The 18,724-nt window shown below is 41.6% G+C and overlaps 1 protein-coding gene across 2 annotated transcripts in view; it reads left to right on the top strand.

Moving 5' to 3' along the window:
• The first annotated feature begins 7,282 nt into the window (after positions 1 to 7,282).
• Positions 7,283 to 18,724, top strand: part of LOC115130157 (telomere-associated protein RIF1-like) — a 33,406-nt gene continuing 21,964 nt past the window's right edge. For both annotated transcript variants that reach the window (XM_029660987.2, XM_029660977.2), the window contains exons 1-11: positions 7,283 to 7,456; positions 13,523 to 13,652; positions 13,828 to 13,906; positions 14,011 to 14,107; positions 14,269 to 14,494; positions 14,768 to 14,957; positions 15,166 to 15,258; positions 15,439 to 15,577; positions 15,828 to 15,979; positions 16,323 to 16,434; positions 16,781 to 16,957. In XM_029660987.2, the coding sequence (XP_029516847.2) occupies positions 13,540 to 13,652; positions 13,828 to 13,906; positions 14,011 to 14,107; positions 14,269 to 14,494; positions 14,768 to 14,957; positions 15,166 to 15,258; positions 15,439 to 15,577; positions 15,828 to 15,979; positions 16,323 to 16,434; positions 16,781 to 16,957 (1,378 nt within the window). In that variant the 5' untranslated portion in view covers positions 7,283 to 7,456; positions 13,523 to 13,539. The remainder of the gene's footprint in view (positions 7,457 to 13,522; positions 13,653 to 13,827; positions 13,907 to 14,010; positions 14,108 to 14,268; positions 14,495 to 14,767; positions 14,958 to 15,165; positions 15,259 to 15,438; positions 15,578 to 15,827; positions 15,980 to 16,322; positions 16,435 to 16,780; positions 16,958 to 18,724) is intronic.

Below are 18,724 nucleotides of genomic sequence, written 5' to 3'. Positions count from 1 at the left end.
TTGGAGTCGTGCCTGGCTGTGCAGTCATGCGTGAACAGGGAGTACAGGAGGGGACTGAGCACACACCCCTGAGGGGCCCCCGTGTTGAGGATCAGCATGGTGGATGTGTTGTTACCTACCCTTACCGCCTGGGGGCGGCCCGTCAGGAAGTCCAGGATCCAGTTGCAGAGGGAGTTGTTTAGTCTCAGGGTCCTTAGCTTCGTGATGAGGGCACAATGGTGTTAAACGCTGAGCTGTAGTTAATGAATAGCATTCTCACATAAGTGTTCCTTTTGTCAATGTGTGAAAGGACCATGTGCAGTGCAATAGATATTGCATCATCTGTGGATCTGTTGGGGCAGTATGCAAATTGAGTGGATCTAATGTTTCTGGGATAATGGTGTTGATGTGAGCCATGACCAGCCTTTCAAAGCACTTCATGGCTACAGACGTGAGTGCTACGTGTTGGTAGTCATTTAGGCAGGTTACCTTAGTGTTCTTGGGCACAGGGACTATGGTGGTCTGCTTTAAACATGTTGGCATTACAATAGAAAACAGGCTACCTAAATATGGTTCTCAATCAGGGACAACGATTGACAGCTGCCTCTGAGAACCATACCAGGCCAAACACAGAAATAGCAAATCATAGAAAAACTAACAGACCCAACTCACGCCCTGACCATACTAAAACAAAGCCATAACAAAAGAACTAAGGTCAGAACGTGACATATTTGGCATTGTGTTGTGAGACAAAACTGCACATTTTAGAGTGGAATTGTATTGTCCCCAGCACAGCACCTGTGTAATGATCATGCTGTTTAATCAGCTTATTGATATGCCACACCTGTCAAGTGGATGGATTACCTTGGCAATGGAGAAATGCTCACTTACAGGAATGTAAACAAATTAGTGTACAACATTTGAGAGAAATAAGCTTTTTGTGCATATGCAACATTTCTGGGATCTTTTATTTCAGCTCATGAAACATCAGACCAACACTTTACATGCAGCATTTATATTTTTGTTCTATATAGCTAGTCTCCCAGTCTCAGCATAAGGGTTGGCAAATGCTAATAAGCTAGCGTTAGCGCTCAGCATCCTTAAGCTATTGGCTCATGTCTGTTATTTCCATATAGTCTATATAACAATTTATAACAATTATAAAACCGTCCATTATTAAATTGGTGAAATTATTTGAGCTTTTATTTGTACTACTCTTGTTGCATTGTCAACCTGCAAGGAAGCGTTTCATTGCTCTGTGCACTCCATTGATATATTGTGTATATGACAAATAAACAAACTTGAGCTTAGAAGGGAAGGGGGAGACAGCTAGAAAGAGAGGGGAAACAATGGCCAGCTTTGTGGTTATATTGTAGTGGAACAAAACATTGAAAATGCATAGGCCCTTAAATTCTGTCTCCTCAAATGTTATGTAATCTAAAAATCTCACAATAGCTGGTAGAACTGACGAAATGAAATGAATCATAGAGGTCTTATAACCTATTCCATTCTACAAGTAATTTTTTGAGGATCATGTCTCTTTATATTCATATAGCCTTGAGGCTATGAAGCTTTATCTGTCGTGTTTGGAGTTGTGTTGCACTGTTGCGCAGACACTTGCGTTTTCTTGACAGTTGAGTTGCCCTGGTCATGTTGGTATACAGTAATACAACTAAAAAAACTAAAACCAACTTCTCATTTAGAAAACAGCTTATGTGGCATCGATATGAGTCAGATACATGTATTCTAGTGTCAAAATTGACTACAAAGTGTAAATAATTTTGGTCATTAAGTCAGTCTCGTCCAAAATTCAGTTTTGTGTGACTTATGGTCGTGACAGCATAAGAATGTACAGTAAATTAAGGTTGGGTTTCAATCCTGCCCATATGCCCACAGCTCCTGCCCATATGCCCACAGCTGGCAGCACACAAGTAATCATACATTTGGAGTGCAGCTGCATGTGACCCAATCTGATCGTAATGCCTGTGGTAAATTTGGATAAACATTGGATATTCCTATGGGGCTAGTTTTAGGGACCATCGGTAAATTACACAATGCACATGAGACAATATATTACAATTCCAATAGCTCCAAATGTCAATTACTTAAAAACCTTAAACCAACTATAAATTGTAGAAATTCATTTACAAATATTGAACGCATTTCAGGAGAAAACTAAAAGGTGTGCAACATAAAAAATATTGTATAATTTACATGTGTAATTTATTAACGTTCCCTAACTAGCCTCAGAGATAGGCTATCCAAAGTCAAAAGTCAAGTCGCACACCCGCCGGCTGAAGCTAATTGGCTAAATAATTTGTCTAACTCTTCCCACCTGCAAATATACACACATGAGACACCCACATCAAACCACACCCCGAAACCAACTCACATTTGAATTCAGTCATGGTCGCTAGCGTTTCTTAATAAACTAAATCTAAAACGATACCCAATCAGGAAGTGCAGTCACCCTTTAAAACTAACTGAAGACCGTGCACCTCTTCCTTGCTACCTTTCATATGAACCAATGAGGAGGGCAGATGAGAACAGCAGGCCAGCAGAGCACTTTGAACAGCAGCAGTCAGGGGCAAATGATGATTTAGGTGAACCCAGACCCAAAACAATTTAAGTTACCTGTTAAGGGTTGCGTCAATCGAATCTGGTATCAGGATAAATATGACACTGAGTCACCGTATTGTATACTATGTACTTTTTATTAGCTAAGCAATAAGTGGTAAATGCAATTTTTGTATATATTGGTTCGCTGTAACACCACACAGGGTAGAACAGAGAACTGACTTGTTCCTGACAAAGTTATTATAATATACTCTGACAGAAGTAGTTCCTGCTTTCGAGCCGGCCTGTCACAGAGTAGAGACTGGGCGTGGTTTAAACTCACTCAGCCTATCGTTGATTGTTGGCGCACGAGCTGGTCCCATCACCCTAGGCGCTTCAGCGGTCAGTCGTTGTAGTTGTGTAGAATATATATGCGCTCACACACTCGATACAGTTATCACACACCTGGCTCCTGTTATCTAACAAAAGACTGTTTGTTCCCTACACTACGGTCTGTATGCGTCCGTTTTTATGTTATTCTGTATTTTTCCATCACGAGAAAGGCCCATGGCCCTGAAACTGTTAACAATGTCTCAAGTCAGCTATGTTGCATAACACACACACCCACACAAGCCAACAGCAAATAATATTCCATCACATATGATATGGTAACGGGCTATAGTGCATAACACAGATCCTCACATACCCCAGTATCCCCTTGACCGTTTTGGATTGCAAAACTAGACAGAAAAATAGGGGATGGAGAGAGACACCAGAAGAACAGAACAGGCCATAACAGAAGAGGATAGACAAAGGAGACGGTAACAAATATAAGAACCTGAGACAGCAACAGACACGACACAGACAGCAACAGACAAGACATAGAGAAAGTGATAGAAGAGGGCAGATGGAGAGAGAAGAGGTGGATTGAGCACACCGTAGACTGTATCACATCAAGCTGCTGTATAGATTCTAATTAGTTGTATTTATTTGCACAAATTATAAGAGTTTCACCTTTAACAGACTGTTAAAAAGTTAAACATGGTTTACAAAGAATTTGCAGGTGAGTTGAAAAAGCCTGTGACTTACTATTAAAACAATTGTTTACTTTTACACTTTACAATTAGGACAGGACGAGAGAGGAGGATAGACAAGCGACAGCAACATAGAATACTAAGAGATGGGGCCTCCTGAGTGGTGCAGTGGTCTAAGGCACTGCATTGTGCTAGCTGTGCCACTAGAGATTCTAGGTTTGAGTCCAGGCTCTGTTGCAGCTGGCTGCAATCAGGAGACCCATGGGGCGGTTCACAATTGGCCCAGCATCGTCCGGGTTAGGGGAGGGTTTGGCCAGCAGGGATGTCCTTATCCCATCACGCACTAGCGACTCCTGTGGTGGGCTGGGAGCAGTGCACGCTGACACCGTGTACAGTGGTGACACATTGGTGTAGCTAGCTTCCGGGTTAATTGGGCATTGTGTCAAGAAGCAGTGCAGCTTGGTTGGGTTGTGTTTTGGAGGTCGCATGGCTCTCGACCTCTCCCGAGTCCGTAAGGGAGTTGCAGCGATGAGACAATTGGATACCATGAAATTGGGGAGAAAAAAGGGCTAAAAAATATATTTTTTAAGAAAACTAAGAGACAGCAAGAGAAGAGGGCAGACAAGGGAGGCAGGAACAGACATAGAGAAAGCGAAGGAGAGCGGCAGAGGTGGGGTGAGCTGCTCTATGGATTCTATGCACTGCACAGTGTGTGTGTTTGTGCGAGAGATGGAGGGTGTTTGGGTATTGTGGGATTCTTTATTCAGTTTGGCTCATTGGACAGGTCAGAGTCTATATTTAAAGAGTAGAGAGTGTTCCAGAGTAGAGAGACCCACGGTAGCAACTGTAATTGAGTATTGGCAGTGTCTGCTGTGGAAGGTGGGAAGGTGCAAGTTACCTGAAAAAGATGTAATCTCTCAATGTTCATCTCAAAGTGCACCAAATTTATGCATTTAGCTGTTGAAATTCCTTATTTCTTTTTCTGGGGGGGGGGGGGGGGGGAATGCCCCCAGACCCCCCTAATGACTTTGGGCTAAGCTTCAATGTCTGTAAATCCTAGAACCCCAGATTTGTATTTATTTTTATGTGAGTGTTGTTGAGTACTTCACTACTGTACTTCACTCTGTCACATGTCCCTTCCTACCCTTATCATTGTTCAGATGATCATCAAGGTGTGAATGGAGTCAAGGTGTGAATGGAGGTGACAGATTATAATGCAAATATTTTCCCACAACAGATGTTTCCATCAAATTGACTTGTTGCTGATACACGGCTGTGTGTGATGATGTAGTGCACATGTGATTAAATTCCCATTTACCAAATAAAAAATGCAAGTTAAATGGGTTTCCATCGCATTTTCAAATCTACTGATGGTATGTTTTCTGACAAAAATGTTTGCATTATAAATTTTGGCTAGAGCGCACGTAGGCCTATGTATAGCCTAAATGAGATTATTATGGACAAAAGAGCTAGATTTAATTTAATTTGTCAAAAGGCAATCAAACATCGATTATCATCTCACCAGAATAAGACCCTCAATATGTATTGGAAATGAGCATCAAGCTCATCACCTTGCACTTTCACCACCCTGTGAAGTTCATCATAATTGATTTCATCTGTAGCCTTATAAACGTCATGCTTTCCTGGATGAGTTGTAGTGGGAGGACCACACACCATATCTTTGCGTGACTCCAAGTTTACTTCGATATGATGGTTATTACACTGAACACAGATATAAACACAACATGTAAAATGTTGGTCCCATGTTTCATGAGCTGAAATAAAATATCACAGAAATGTTCCATATGCAAAAAAAGCGTATTTGTCTCAAATGTTGTGCACAAACTTGTTTACATCCCTGTTAGTGAGCATTTCTCCTTTGCCAAGATAATTCATCCGCCTGACAGGTGTGGAATATCAAGAAGCTGATTAAACAGCATGATCATTTCACAGATACAAATTGTGCTGGGGACAATTAATGATCACTCTAAAATGTGCAGTTTTGTCACACAACACAATGCCTCAAGTTTTGAGGGAGCATGCAATGGAAGTGGACTGCATGCTGACTGCAGAAATGTCCACCAGAACTTTTGACAGAGAATTGAATATTAATTTCTCTACCATAAGCTTCATCGAAGGTTGTGTAACCAAGCCAGCCCAGGACCTCCACATCCGGCTTCTTCATCTGCGGGATCGTCTGCAACCAGCCACCCGCACAACCAAAGACTTTCTGCACAAACTGTCAGAAACCGTCTCAGGAAGCTCATCTGCATGTCGTACTCACCAGGGTCTTGATCTGACTGTAGTTCAGCATCATAACCAACTTCAGTGAGCAAATGCTCACCTTTGATGGTCACTGGCACGCTGGAGAAGTGTTCTCTTCATGGATGAATCCTGCTTTCAACTGTACCGGGCAGGTGGGGGAGCAGTTTGCTGATGTCGAGGTTGTGAACAGAGTACCCCGTGGTGGGGGTGGTGTCATTGTATGGGGAGGCATAAGCTAATGACAATGAACACAATTGCATTTTATGGATGGCAATTTGAATGCACAGATATATGGTGACAAGATCCTAAGGTCCATTGATGTGCCATTCATCCGCCGCCATCACCTCATGTTTCAGCATGATAAATCATGGCCCCATGTCGCTAGGATCTTTACACAATTCCTGGAAGCTGAAAATGTCCCAGTTATTCAATGACCTGCTGACTCACCAGACATGTCACCCATTGAGCATGTTTGGGATGCACTGGAGCAACATGTAAGACAGCGTGTTCCAGTTCCCACCAATATCCAGCAACATCGCACAGCCATTGAACAGGAGTGGGACAACATTTCACGGGACACAATCAACAGCCTGATCAACTCTATGTGAAGGAGATGTGTCAGGCTGCATGAGGAAGATGGTGGTCACACCAGATACTGACTGGTCTTCTGATCCATGCCCCTACTTTTCTTTTTTAAAAGGTGTCTGTGACCAACAGATGTATATCTGTATTCCCAGTCATGTGAAATCCATAGATTAGGCCTAATTGATTTATTCCAATTGACTGATTTCCTTATATGAACTGTAGCTCAGTAAAATATTTTAAATTGTTGCGTGTTGAGCTTATATTTTTGTTCAGTGCATATCAATATTTGCACATAAAGACGTTTTCACAATACATTTTACTGGCACAAAAATATCCCATCATGTCAAAGGAACAGATTATCTGTCAGCATTTATACAATTTGACAGAAAGTCCTGTTTTATATGGTATAACTTTGCTGCATAAAAACTATGGATGGAATTGTGGTTACTGTCAATGAAAAGATGTGGAAAGGCAACACGCAATTCCAGTCACCTTATTAGGCTTATATAGCGCAGATGAATAGGGAGTTAGTTATCAGTATCTTTGGATATAGGCTATATTATTCTGCAAATGTAGACTAACATAAAAAAGGGCATGTGCAGGATATGCTTTTTAATAAAAAATATATTGCCTACCCTACATTACAAGAAGAGAAAGATATCACATTTGAAAGAGGAAACCTTTAGTTGAAAGAATATTTGGATATATTGCTATGTGTATAATATACTGATAATACCCCCTGTTCAGATATGTGAAATGTGGACACAGTTTGAAATTATGATCAAAGTTTTTCGAGAAACAGAGAATTAATGAGGGGTACAAAAATGCAGAGTGGGCAGTCCTTACTTTGGGTCAAAGTTTATTTGCACAGCGTGCTAGTTTCGCGCCAGCATTTTCGCGGGTGGTGACAACTACACTGATAATCGGCGAGAAATGAAACACCCCAAATAAGATAATATCGGTTATACTTGCAGTATATTTGTGGCGTTCATGGTATACTTTTATTTGATCGTTTGTATTCTATCAGGAGTACTAAGGTAAGGAAGTGCATCTGGCTGCGTTTTGTTTGTGTTTATTTTCGCGCTAGCGGAGGGAGTGACTTGCTATAAGAACAAATACTCTTTGGAAATTGCAATTACTAGTATTGGTTTTGACAGTGCTGTCTTTCAAAATGATTTAGTAAATTGGGAATATACCTATAGTTAGTATTGATATTAGATGGCTAGGTAAGCTAGTGAGCTAACACATTTAGTGGCTAGCTAGTTAGTTAGCTAGCTAACCAGTTCGATCAGTGAAAGTGAATTGACTGCACTTGTATGCTAGCCAACTATCTTGATTGAGGACTAGTTAGCAAACTACCGGTATTCTTGACCATTGTCAGCTATATCGTTTGATCGTAGTTTGCAAAATTGTTGAACATCAAACCAACCCTAGCCATGTGTTTGCCACGTTGCCTGACGGTATGTTGTAGTTAGCTAGCTAACGTTAACTATTTTTCCTTGGCTAGTGTTTGTAAACTTAAGGTAAGTTAGAGTTGATCTCTATTTTTAGAATTAAGTTACAGTATTACGCTTGTGTAGATGTCCTGTATATTGACCAGCTGCTAGCTAATGCATTTTTTTCACCTCTTCCACACTGACTACAGAATTCAAAAGTACAATTCTTGTCTTTCATAATTTGGTCTGATATTCTTGGATATGTAGTGTCAGCGTTTGTTGCTGGCATGTCATCCCTAATTTTGCATATCTATCAAATGAAAAAGTAATTAAAATAGTTTGCAATATATCAGTGGGCTTTGTGATGAATGAGCCATCTGATTCAATGAATGAATGAACGAGCAGAGTTGGCTTTTCTTCCCCAAAATTTCATTTAATGTTTTATCTTTACATTTTTTATAATTTGTTAAATATAATTGATCTTTGTTTCATAATGTAGTTAATTTATTTAGTTTACTTACATTATTTCTTAATTTGCAGTACGTTGGCCAATCAATTGGGCTGCCAGACTTAATTTGCTATCCATACCTTTTGCATCTTCCCTCTCAACCATACCATTTTTCAATTCATCAATCCAAGGGGATTTAACAGTTTTTACAGTCATTTTCTTAATGGTTGTGTGCTTATTAGTAACTGGAATAAGTCGTTTCATAAATGCGTCAAGTGCAGCATCTTGTTGCCCCTCATTACACACCACAGACAAGCAAATATTCTTTACATCAACATACGGGGGCGGCAGGGTAGCCTTAGTGGTTAGAGCATTGGACTAGTAACCGAAAGGTTGCAAGTTCAAATCCCCGAGCTGACAAGGTACAAAATCTGTCGTTCTGCCCTTGAACAGGCAGTTAACCCACTGTTCCTAGGCCGTCATTGAAAATAAGAATTTGTTCTTAACTGACTTGCCTAGTAAAAAAAAAATGAATCACTACAAAACTTATTGTATGACCTCTTACACACTATATTAGAAACTTGGAACTTTGGTTTTCCTACATATGGCTATTATATTGTGATAACTACATTATATGGATTTGGATACATGCTATAAAGCAAATATCTGCAGCATTAGTAAACGTGATCAATGCATGTTGATTTAATTCCTGTGCTGTTTGTAATTACCCTGGTAGGTTGACTGACAACCTGATCCAGGTTGCAGCCACTGGTTACAGTCTGAAGTGGGTGGCTTGATGAAAGCCAGTCAATATTTAAATATCTCAGAAAATCTACTTCTCTGTTGATCACATGCATTATCAAGCATTTCACACATATTATCCAGATACTGACTGTTAGCACTTGATGGTCAATAGCAGCTTCCCACAAGAATGGGCTTTAGGTGAGGCAGATAAACCTGTAGCCATATTACTTCAACAGCATTTAACATTAGATCGTCTCTCAGCTTTCCTGGAATGTGGTTCTGAATATAGACGGCAACACCGCCTCTGTTGGCATTTCTGTCTTTTCAGGTCGATGTTATAACCATGTATTGCTACCAGTGTATCATCAAAGAGAGTTTCAGAGAGAGTCCGAAAATGAATGACATCGGTTACAAGCAAGTTATTGACTTCATGGACCTTGTTTCTCAGGTTACATATGTTAGTATGGGCTATTTTTAGCACTTTTCTGGGTTGCTTGATTGTTTTTAATGCTTTACTGGGAAGATAAAAAGCTGGGTCATTGCCGATCGTGTGTGAAAACAGTTTTGACTGGCCACTATTTGAAAGAAGATGCCAACTTTCTCATTCTGCTGTATTTATGGCTCAGTTCTTAAAATTAACACATGAATCTGCTTTACAAACAGTGTAGCCTACCTGGTATATCTGGAACATGAGTTTCAAGTTTGGGGAAGCCTACCTTTTATAATATAGCATTCCATGTATCCTTGCATTTGCAGACTTATGTAAGATAGCACACTAGTCATAATTTAGGCTAATATAACACACTCACTGTTTGCAGAAAAAGACTTCAATGCATGGTTGAGTGCATATATAGAGTAGGTTACCGTAATTTCCAGACTATAAGCCACTACTTTTTTCCCACGCTTTGAACCTCGCTGTTTATACAATGACGCGGCTAATTTATGGATTTTTCCTGCTTTCACAAAATTCATGCCGCCAAAAAACTGAGCACCGTCACATAAAGTGACGTAAATCGAGCGCGCTCAAACTTCCCATCATTCTGATTACGGTAGTCATTTTGTCACCCTCATCATGGGAAAGACACAGAGAATTGCATATGATGCAGCTTTCAAGTTGAAGGCGATCGATCTGGCTGTTGGAAAAGGAAATAGAGCTGCTGCACGGGAGCTTGGCCTTAACGAGTCGATAAGACGTTGGAAACGGCAAAAAGACAACAAAAGCTTTTAGAGGGAAGAAAAGCAGATGGCCCGAACTAGAAAATGAGCTTGAAGACTGGGTCAACACACAGAGAGCAGACGGCCGAGGTGTTTCAACTGTGCAGATCCGACTGAAAGCCAAAACAATCGCCACCGCAATGAAGTTTGAGGATTGTAGAGTTGGACCATCGTGGTGTCTAAGATTTATGATACGTGCCTGTCCATCAGGGTACGGACGAGTGTGTCAGCAGCTCCCTCCCGACTATGAGGAAAAAGTTTAAAACTTCCGGAAATTCACTGATGCAAAGATAGCGGAGCTTTCCATCGGCCCGCACGACATCATGAATATGGATGAGGTTCCTCTGACGTTAGACCTGCCTCTCACTCGGACTGTCAACAGGAAAGGCGAATCATCCGTCACGCTGAAAACTGGGCATGAAAAAACGCACTTCACCTGTGTTCTGAGCTGCACGGCATCGGGAGAAAAGCTTCCGCCGATGTTGATTTTTAAACGCATGACGATGCCAAAAGAGAAATTCCCGAGAGGAATTGTTATGAAAGTCAACAAGAAAGGATGGATGACGGAAGGCCTAATGCATGAATGGCATACGGAGTGTTACGGCAAGCGACCGGGAGGATTCTTTCTCAAGAACAAGGCATTGCTCGTGATGGACAGCATGAGGGCCCACAACAGATTCTGTGAAAGAAGCCATCGAGGACAAACTCCATTCCAGCTGTGATTCCTGGGGGCACAACAAAGTATTTGCAGCCACTCGACATCTGTGTAAATCGTGCATTTAAGGTGGCGCTCCGTGTTCAGTGGGAGGCTTGGATGACAAGTGGGGAGAAATCACTAAAACGGGCTTCATGCGAAGAGCAACTTATGGTCAAGTCTGCCAGTGGGTCCTGACAGCGTGGAGCATTGTCAAAAAATCCACTATCATCAACGGGTTTCGAAAAGGCTGGACTGCTGCGTGTTGAAGAGGGCAGCATGAGCTCAGGGGGGAATTTGCCTCAGGATGAAAGTGACGAGAGCGACAATGAAAACGATCCAACATCGGATGAAGCAATTCTGAGGCTATTCAACTCCGACACCGAAGGAGATGACTTCAGTGGTTTCCGTGCACAGGAGGAGGAAGATAGTGAGCCTATTTATTTTTGTTACAAGCCGTGTTTCGTTTAAAGGCTGTGTGAAGTTAATTTGTTTCAATGTACCGGTAGGCACCTGCGGCTTATAGACGTGCGGCTTATTTATGTACAAAATACATGTTTTTTTATTCAGTGGGTGCGGCTTATATTCAGGTGCGCTTAATAGTCCAGAAATTACGGTATATGCTATATCAGAAGTTTCTGGCCTTTTTATAAACACATTTCATGCAATTCTACTACACTTTGACTGGAGACATTAGCAGAATCTTTTTTAATTTGACAAATTACAAGGTAGCCTACTCTGACAAAGATCAATAAAAACTACGTTGTTCATATAATAGTCTTATGAGGAGAGACACAAATAGAATATAATGTCCATATAAACTGGAGTAGGAAATGATTATCCAAAAAAGAACTTAAGTAGCAATGACCCAACAATGATAAATAGTGACTGTCGTGCGTCTGTTGGTAGAGCATGGCACTTGCAAGGCCAGGGTTGTGGGTTCGATTCCCACGGGCGAACAGTACAAAGACAATGACTGAATTGTGTGCAACCTGCACAAGAGAAACAGCAGAGCTCTGGTTTTGCATGCACTTTTTTTTTCAAATCATCATTAGTGTCGCGTCATGCTGCCTTGGAATGTACTGAAAACACAGCCTGATGTTTGTATCACAGCCGTAAAAAAACAAATGGAGGAGGACCGGTTTGTTTAACCACTCAACACAGAATTTTTGCTTTCGATTATAGTGGACTAAGCCAATCTATTACTTCTATGCCTGAACTTTGAATTTGGTTGGATTACACAATTCCAGTGACTTCTGTGCCCCTAATCATTCTACTCACACAAATGCTCGATATAGTCAGAATACTCTCCCTCGGAAATCGGTTGGGGATAATACCTCTTCTCTTTTAATCAGCTATGTTCAATTGTATTCTTCTTACTATAAAATAATATACACTGAACAAAAATCTAAATGCAACAATTTCAAAGATTTGACTGAGTTACAGTCCATATAAGGATCTCAGTCAATAGAAATGCATTCTTTAAGCCCTAATCTATGGATTTCACATGACTGGGAATAAACATGCAGGTCACAGACACCTTAAAAAACAATTAGGGGTGTAAATCAGAATCTGTCAGTATCCGGTGTGACCACCATTTGCCTCGTGCACTGCAACATCTCCTTCGCATAGAGTTGATCAGGCTGTTGATTTTGGCCTGTGAAATGTTGTCCCACTCTTCTTTAATGGCTGTGCAAAGTTACTGGATATTGGCAGGAACTGGAAAACGCTGCCTTACCCGTCAATCCAGAGCATCCCAAACATGCTCAATGGGTGACATGTCTGAGTATGCAGGCCATGGCAGAACTGGGACATTTCCAGCTTCCAGGAACTGTGTACAGATCCTTGTGACATGGGGGGCTGTGAATTATCATGCTGAAACATGAGGTGATAGCGGCAGATGAATGGCACGACAATGGGTCTCAGGATCTCATCACGGTATCTCTGGGCATTCAAATTTCCATCGATTAAAATGGAATTGTGTTTGTTGTCTTTAGCTTATGCCTGCCCACACCATAACCCCACAGCTACCATCTTCTTGATTTTCCACACCTGTCAGGTGGGTGGATTATCTTGGCAAACAAGATATTCTCACTAACAGGGATGTAAAAACAATTAGAGACGTGTGTGTGGGAAAATGTCTGGGATATTTCAGCTCATGAAACATGGGACCAACACTTTGCATGTGGCATTTTATATTTTTGTTAAGTGTAAAATAATACCACGAGAATCTTGTCTGCTAAATGAACTAGTGTATCCCACAGCCATATGGCATAGCCAGATCAGGGCCTAACATAAGGATGACAGAAATGGCCGACATTTTCTTTGTATTTTTTAGACCTGTCTAAAATAAATAATGGATTTATTGTGATGGTGTGGGCTATATTAAATTGATTTATTTACTTTTTTAAATGTAGATGTTCCTAAGGTCCGCATCAGTGTCTTGTAGGCTATGCCTGGAAGCCAGGAAATGCTATGACCTTGTTTGTTAATTAACGTTAAGTACCGTGAGACAGGTAGTTATTTGCATGACAATCACCGGCTGATAATTTTATGATCACCACAGGTGTGAGAGGAACCAGGATGATGGCGACGGTGCCCCTGACCAGCTCCAGTCTCCTCCCTCTGCTGGAATCTCTGGAGGATATCACAGCCGGTCAGCCGGAGCAGACAGACGCCTACCTCACCATTGTCAAGTAGGTGCTTTAGATGGACATAGGCAGCCTATGATGACCTCGTTATCCCTAGATGCTGATCGATATGCATGTCAGGTGTATGTTTTTCTCTAATGAGCTGAGGTAGTGGGTAGATCTGCAACACTTATAAAGACGTCGGTTTCCATCCTAAATGCTGGCTCTGCTTTGTCTTCAGTCGTCTCAGTGGGGATGATGGAACACAGTTTCTCCCTGCCGTTGTAAAGAACTTTTCACGTTTGGGTAGAACTTTCCAGGTGAGTGCATGCTTTATATGAAGGAGATTTCTGAAGGAAAAATGTGAACATCTCGTTGACTAAAGGATTGTCATGAATGTTATGTTTTTGTCATGTTGTTTTAGACCCATATCGCCAGTCAGAATGCAGAGCTGAGCCAGGCTGCACTACAGGCCCTGGGGTTCTGTGTGTTCCATGCCCATGTCGCCTCAGCTATCCCAGGTACTGAACAAGTAGAATTCTTCATATGTTTACATGGGACTTGTTTAACTGATGGATAAAAATCAGCAATTCAGATTCTCCATTAAAAGTTAAATAAGCCTGGTAAGAATGGAGATCACATCATTTGAAACAGGGTTTTCTTTGGCTTTCTCTTTCTCCAGCTAATTTTGCAGAGGAGCTACTGTCAGCTCTTTCCTCTCTGGTGGTGAAGTCTACCGACAAGAACACATGCACCAGAGCGTTATGGGTCATCTCCAAACAGAACTTCCCTCCAGAGGTGGTGGCTAAGATGGTGCCAGAGATTCTGAGAACCCTGGAGTGTGTACGGACTAGAGAAGACATCCAGTCTGTTGTCATGGAGCATGAGTCGTTGAATGTTATCATAAGGTAAACTAAAACACCCAGTTTTTGTACATGTACCCTCCTACCCTGGAATCAATAGCTTTGATTGGCTATGACTCTCATTTAGGAATGCACAATTTAATGGTTCAGTATGATAACCCTGCCACTAAGCAGATGGATGTTATTGTAGTCTACCTTGCTTAACATTGTATTTATTTTGGATAGTGCTCATAGCTCTCCGGTCTGGAAAAGACTGTCTTGACAGTATTTCAGTGATCATCAGCTCTTTCTCTGTCTTGCCCCTCTGTCTGTGTGTAGGTTGCTGGACCAGACCCCAGCCCAGATGGGTGAGTGTGCAGTGCAGTGGGCCAAGCTGGTCATCCCTCTGGTGGTCCACTCAGCCTCTAAAGTGCGCCTGCGGGCGGCAGCAGCCCTGGAGATGGGTCTGCCTCTACTAATGGAGAAACAGAAAGAGGTGGCAGCCATCATAGAACCCATCATGTCCTCTGTGAGTGTCTTTATACTCTCTACTAGAGCCATATGTATTTAAATGATTAAATCTAAATACATGCCCTCTACTGTCTGCCACTCACACACACTTACAATACAGTGAGTGCATATGTTTTTAGCAAGTTGCTTTGGATAAATGGAAGGTTCAGAAACTCTTTTGATGCTAATTTCTTCACAATCTGACAGTTGTTCTTGTTTCGCTCCAGAAACTCATCCCAGAGCTCCAGAAACTGTTCTCTACGAAGAACGAGACCAATGTTCTGAAACTCTGGCCGTTGTTTGTCAGGCTCCTAGGGAAGGTGAGGCTGCATGGTTTGAATCCTCAGGAGATGCTTACATGTAAGGCTCTCAGGAGTGTAATGAATTAATTTCATACAACACTATTGGTTCCTCCATACCTTGTATCGGTGGAGAGTTGGGAAAAGACACATGTCCTTGTCTATGACCATTGACAGTCAGTATTTGGCCTGATCCCCCAGCTGCTCCATAGAGGTGGTCCCTTCATCAACTCCCTGCTTGGCCTGGAGGAACTGGGCTTCCGTAGCTCCTCCCCCAACATCAAGAAGATCGCCTTCATCGCCTGGAAGAGCCTCATAGACAACTTCTCCCTCAATCCAGGTGGGAAAAACACAATACAACAGGGTGCCATTACTTCTTCAAGTCTTTTTGACCGGTTGCTTTGTTTAGACAGAACTTAATGGAGGGCTGTACAACAGAAAGTGTGTGGCAAACTAAATACTCTGGTTGACATCCACTCCTCTCTCTTCATGCACTCTTTGCTGTAGAGAACACTTACTCGGATTAGAGTAGACTGTATAGTGTCAGATTCTTTGTAAAGTGATTGACTGACCTATCTCCCGTGCTGTAGAGATCCTGTGCAGTGCCAAGCGGCTAAAGTTGCTGCTGCAGCCCCTCCGCTCCATCCAGGTGAGGACTGAGGCCCTGCTGCTCACCAAGCTGGAGGTCTGGTGGTACCTGGTGGTCAAACTGGGACCCAACCTGCCTGCACACTTTGAACAGGTACAAAAAGGGATTTTCATTTGTATTGGTTTGATATTATGTGTCCGTTTGAATGTTTTTGCGGAAAAATGCCTATAAAGTGTTTTGTTACGTGTATGCCGAATTATCAAACATGACTTGATGCATTCAGAATCCAAGCAGGATTTGTTATTAAGGAACGAGATTAAGTTAATAAATTAGGCCCATTATAAAATGTAATTGAAATTAAGTTTGAGATTCGATCTTGTCATAAATTGTCATCTTGTGTGAGAGGTGGATAGAGCGTTAATCTTTGTTTTGTGATTGGAAATGGCCTGCTCGAGAGCTGTCTTGTGTTGCTGACAAATAGTCTTGGTGTTGTCAGGTTGGTGTTCCTCTCCTCCAGTGCACCCTGGGCACTGACTCTGCCTTCCCAACTACACCAGCCCGGAGCTCCATTCAGAACAGTGCTGTGGGGACCAGTACACATAAAACTGGTAGTCTTACTGTGGGGACCACTATACCTACAACTATTCATGTCTTACTGTCTTCCATTGTCTTTTCTCTTAGTACTTTGCTAGTACTATGGAACATTGACTGCTTCTAGCTGTTTGTTCTCATAATTGGCATGCATGTGTGATACAAGTATGTCATTTCATTATATAATTCTCTTGCCTAGAATGCAGAACATAGAAAAGCTCTCTTGAATGGTCTTCTTGGATTTACCTGAAAAGTGCCACCAGATAATTGTGGAAACGTTGGATGTAAAAATGTTCTAAATGTCACTTTTTAATTGATAACGGAATTTGTTCACCTTTGTTGCTCTGTCCCCCGCCCCACCAGGTGCCCCAGCCTTCTCCAGCCCTACGGTGATGCCTCGTTTGAGCCTGAACTGCAGTGTGGTGGCGGGCCAGGCCTACCCCTCTATACAGCTGCTGGGATTAGAGATGCTGCTGCACTACTTCATGGGGTCAGAGGTCACCGCCGCCGCTGCCAAGAACCAACTGACGCTCAGCCTGGGTGAGAGACGTGATGGTTTTACCTACTTTAGTTGAATGCACTGAACGAAGTCGCTCTGGTAAACCTCTCTGGGATATGTGGGACGGTAGCGTCCCACTTGGCCAAAAGCCAGAGAAAATGCAGAGTGCCAAATTCAATTAAATTAGTATAGAAATCACACATGTAAGATGCCAAATTAAAGCTACACGTGTTGTGAATCCAGCCAACATGTCAGATTTCAAAAAGGCTTTTCGGCGAAAGCAAACGATGCTATTATCTGAGGATAGCACCTCTGTAAAAAAGAGAAAGAACATATTTCAACCCTGCAGGTTCAACACAAAATGCAGACATATAAATCATGCCTTACCTTTGAGCTTCTTCTGTTGGCACTCCAATATGTCCCATAAACATCACAAATGGTCCTTTTGTTTGATTAATTCTGTCGATATATATCCAAAATGTCCATTTATTTGGCGCATTCGATCCAGAAAAACACCGGTTTCAACTTGCGCAACGTGACTACAAAATATCTCAAAAGTTACCTGTAAAACTTAGCCAAAACATTTCAAACTACTTTTGTATTACAATTACAACAACAAAATTATTTTTTTAACGTAAATAATCGATCAAATTGAAGACGGGATGATCTGTGTTCTGTGTTCAATACAGGAAGAAAACAAACTGACGCTACCTTTCTGGTCACGCGGCTCTATCTAACAGTACACTTGAAGTGACCCTCGTTTTGAACCGGGCTTCTTCATTACACAAAGGAAAAACCTCAACCAATTTGTAAAGACTGGTGACATCCAGTGGAAGCGGTAGGAACTGCAAGAAGGTCCCTTTTAGAAATCTGGATTCCCAATGAAAACACATTGAAAAGAGTGACCTAAAAAACAAAACAAAAATTGGAATGTTTTGTCTGCTACATAAGTTCTGTTATACTCACAGACATGATTCAAACTGTTTTAGAAAACACTCTGAAGTTTCTATCAAAATATACTAATAATATGCATATCTTATCTTCTGGGGATGAGTAGCAGGCAGTTGAATTTGGGCACGCATTTCATCCGGACATGAAAATATTGATTAACCCCCTGTCACCAAGAAGTTAAGAGCTAAATTGTTCATGTAATGATGTCACAGCCTCAGTCGTTAATCAGTACTCAGTGATGTTTGTAAATGTTTTATATATACAGTTGAAGTCGAAGTTTTACATAGACCTTTGCCAAATACATTTAAACTCAGTTTTTCACAATTCCTGACATTTAATCCTAGTAAAAATTCCCTGTCTTAGGTCAGTTAGGATCATCACTTTATTTTAAGAATGTGAAATGTCAGAATAATAGTAGAGAATTATTTCAGCTTTTATTTCTTTCGTCACATTCCCAGTGGGTCAAAAGTTTACATACACTCAATTAGTATTTGGTATCATTGCCTTTATTTTTTGGACCATTCTTCCTGACAGAGCTTGTGTAACTGAGTCAGGTTTGTATGCCGCCTTGCTAGCACATGCTTTTTCAGTTCTGCCCACACATTTTCTATGGGATTGAGGTCAGGGCTTTGTCATGGCCACTCCAATACCTTGACTTTGTTGTCCTTAAGCCATTTTGCCACAAGTTTGGAAGTATGCTTGGGGTCATTGTCCATTTGGAAGACCCATTTGCAGCCAAGCTTGAACTTCCTGACTGATGTCTTGATGTTGCTTCAATATATCCACATAATGTTCCTACCTCATGATGCCATCTATTTTGTGAAGTGCACCAGTCACCAACTGGTGTACCTATGATG

Source organism: Oncorhynchus nerka, linkage group LG1, assembly GCF_034236695.1.
Source record: "Oncorhynchus nerka isolate Pitt River linkage group LG1, Oner_Uvic_2.0, whole genome shotgun sequence".
In the NCBI taxonomy this organism is placed as follows: Eukaryota; Metazoa; Chordata; class Actinopteri; order Salmoniformes; family Salmonidae; genus Oncorhynchus; species Oncorhynchus nerka.
This window is presented reverse-complemented; position numbering and strand designations above follow the sequence as displayed.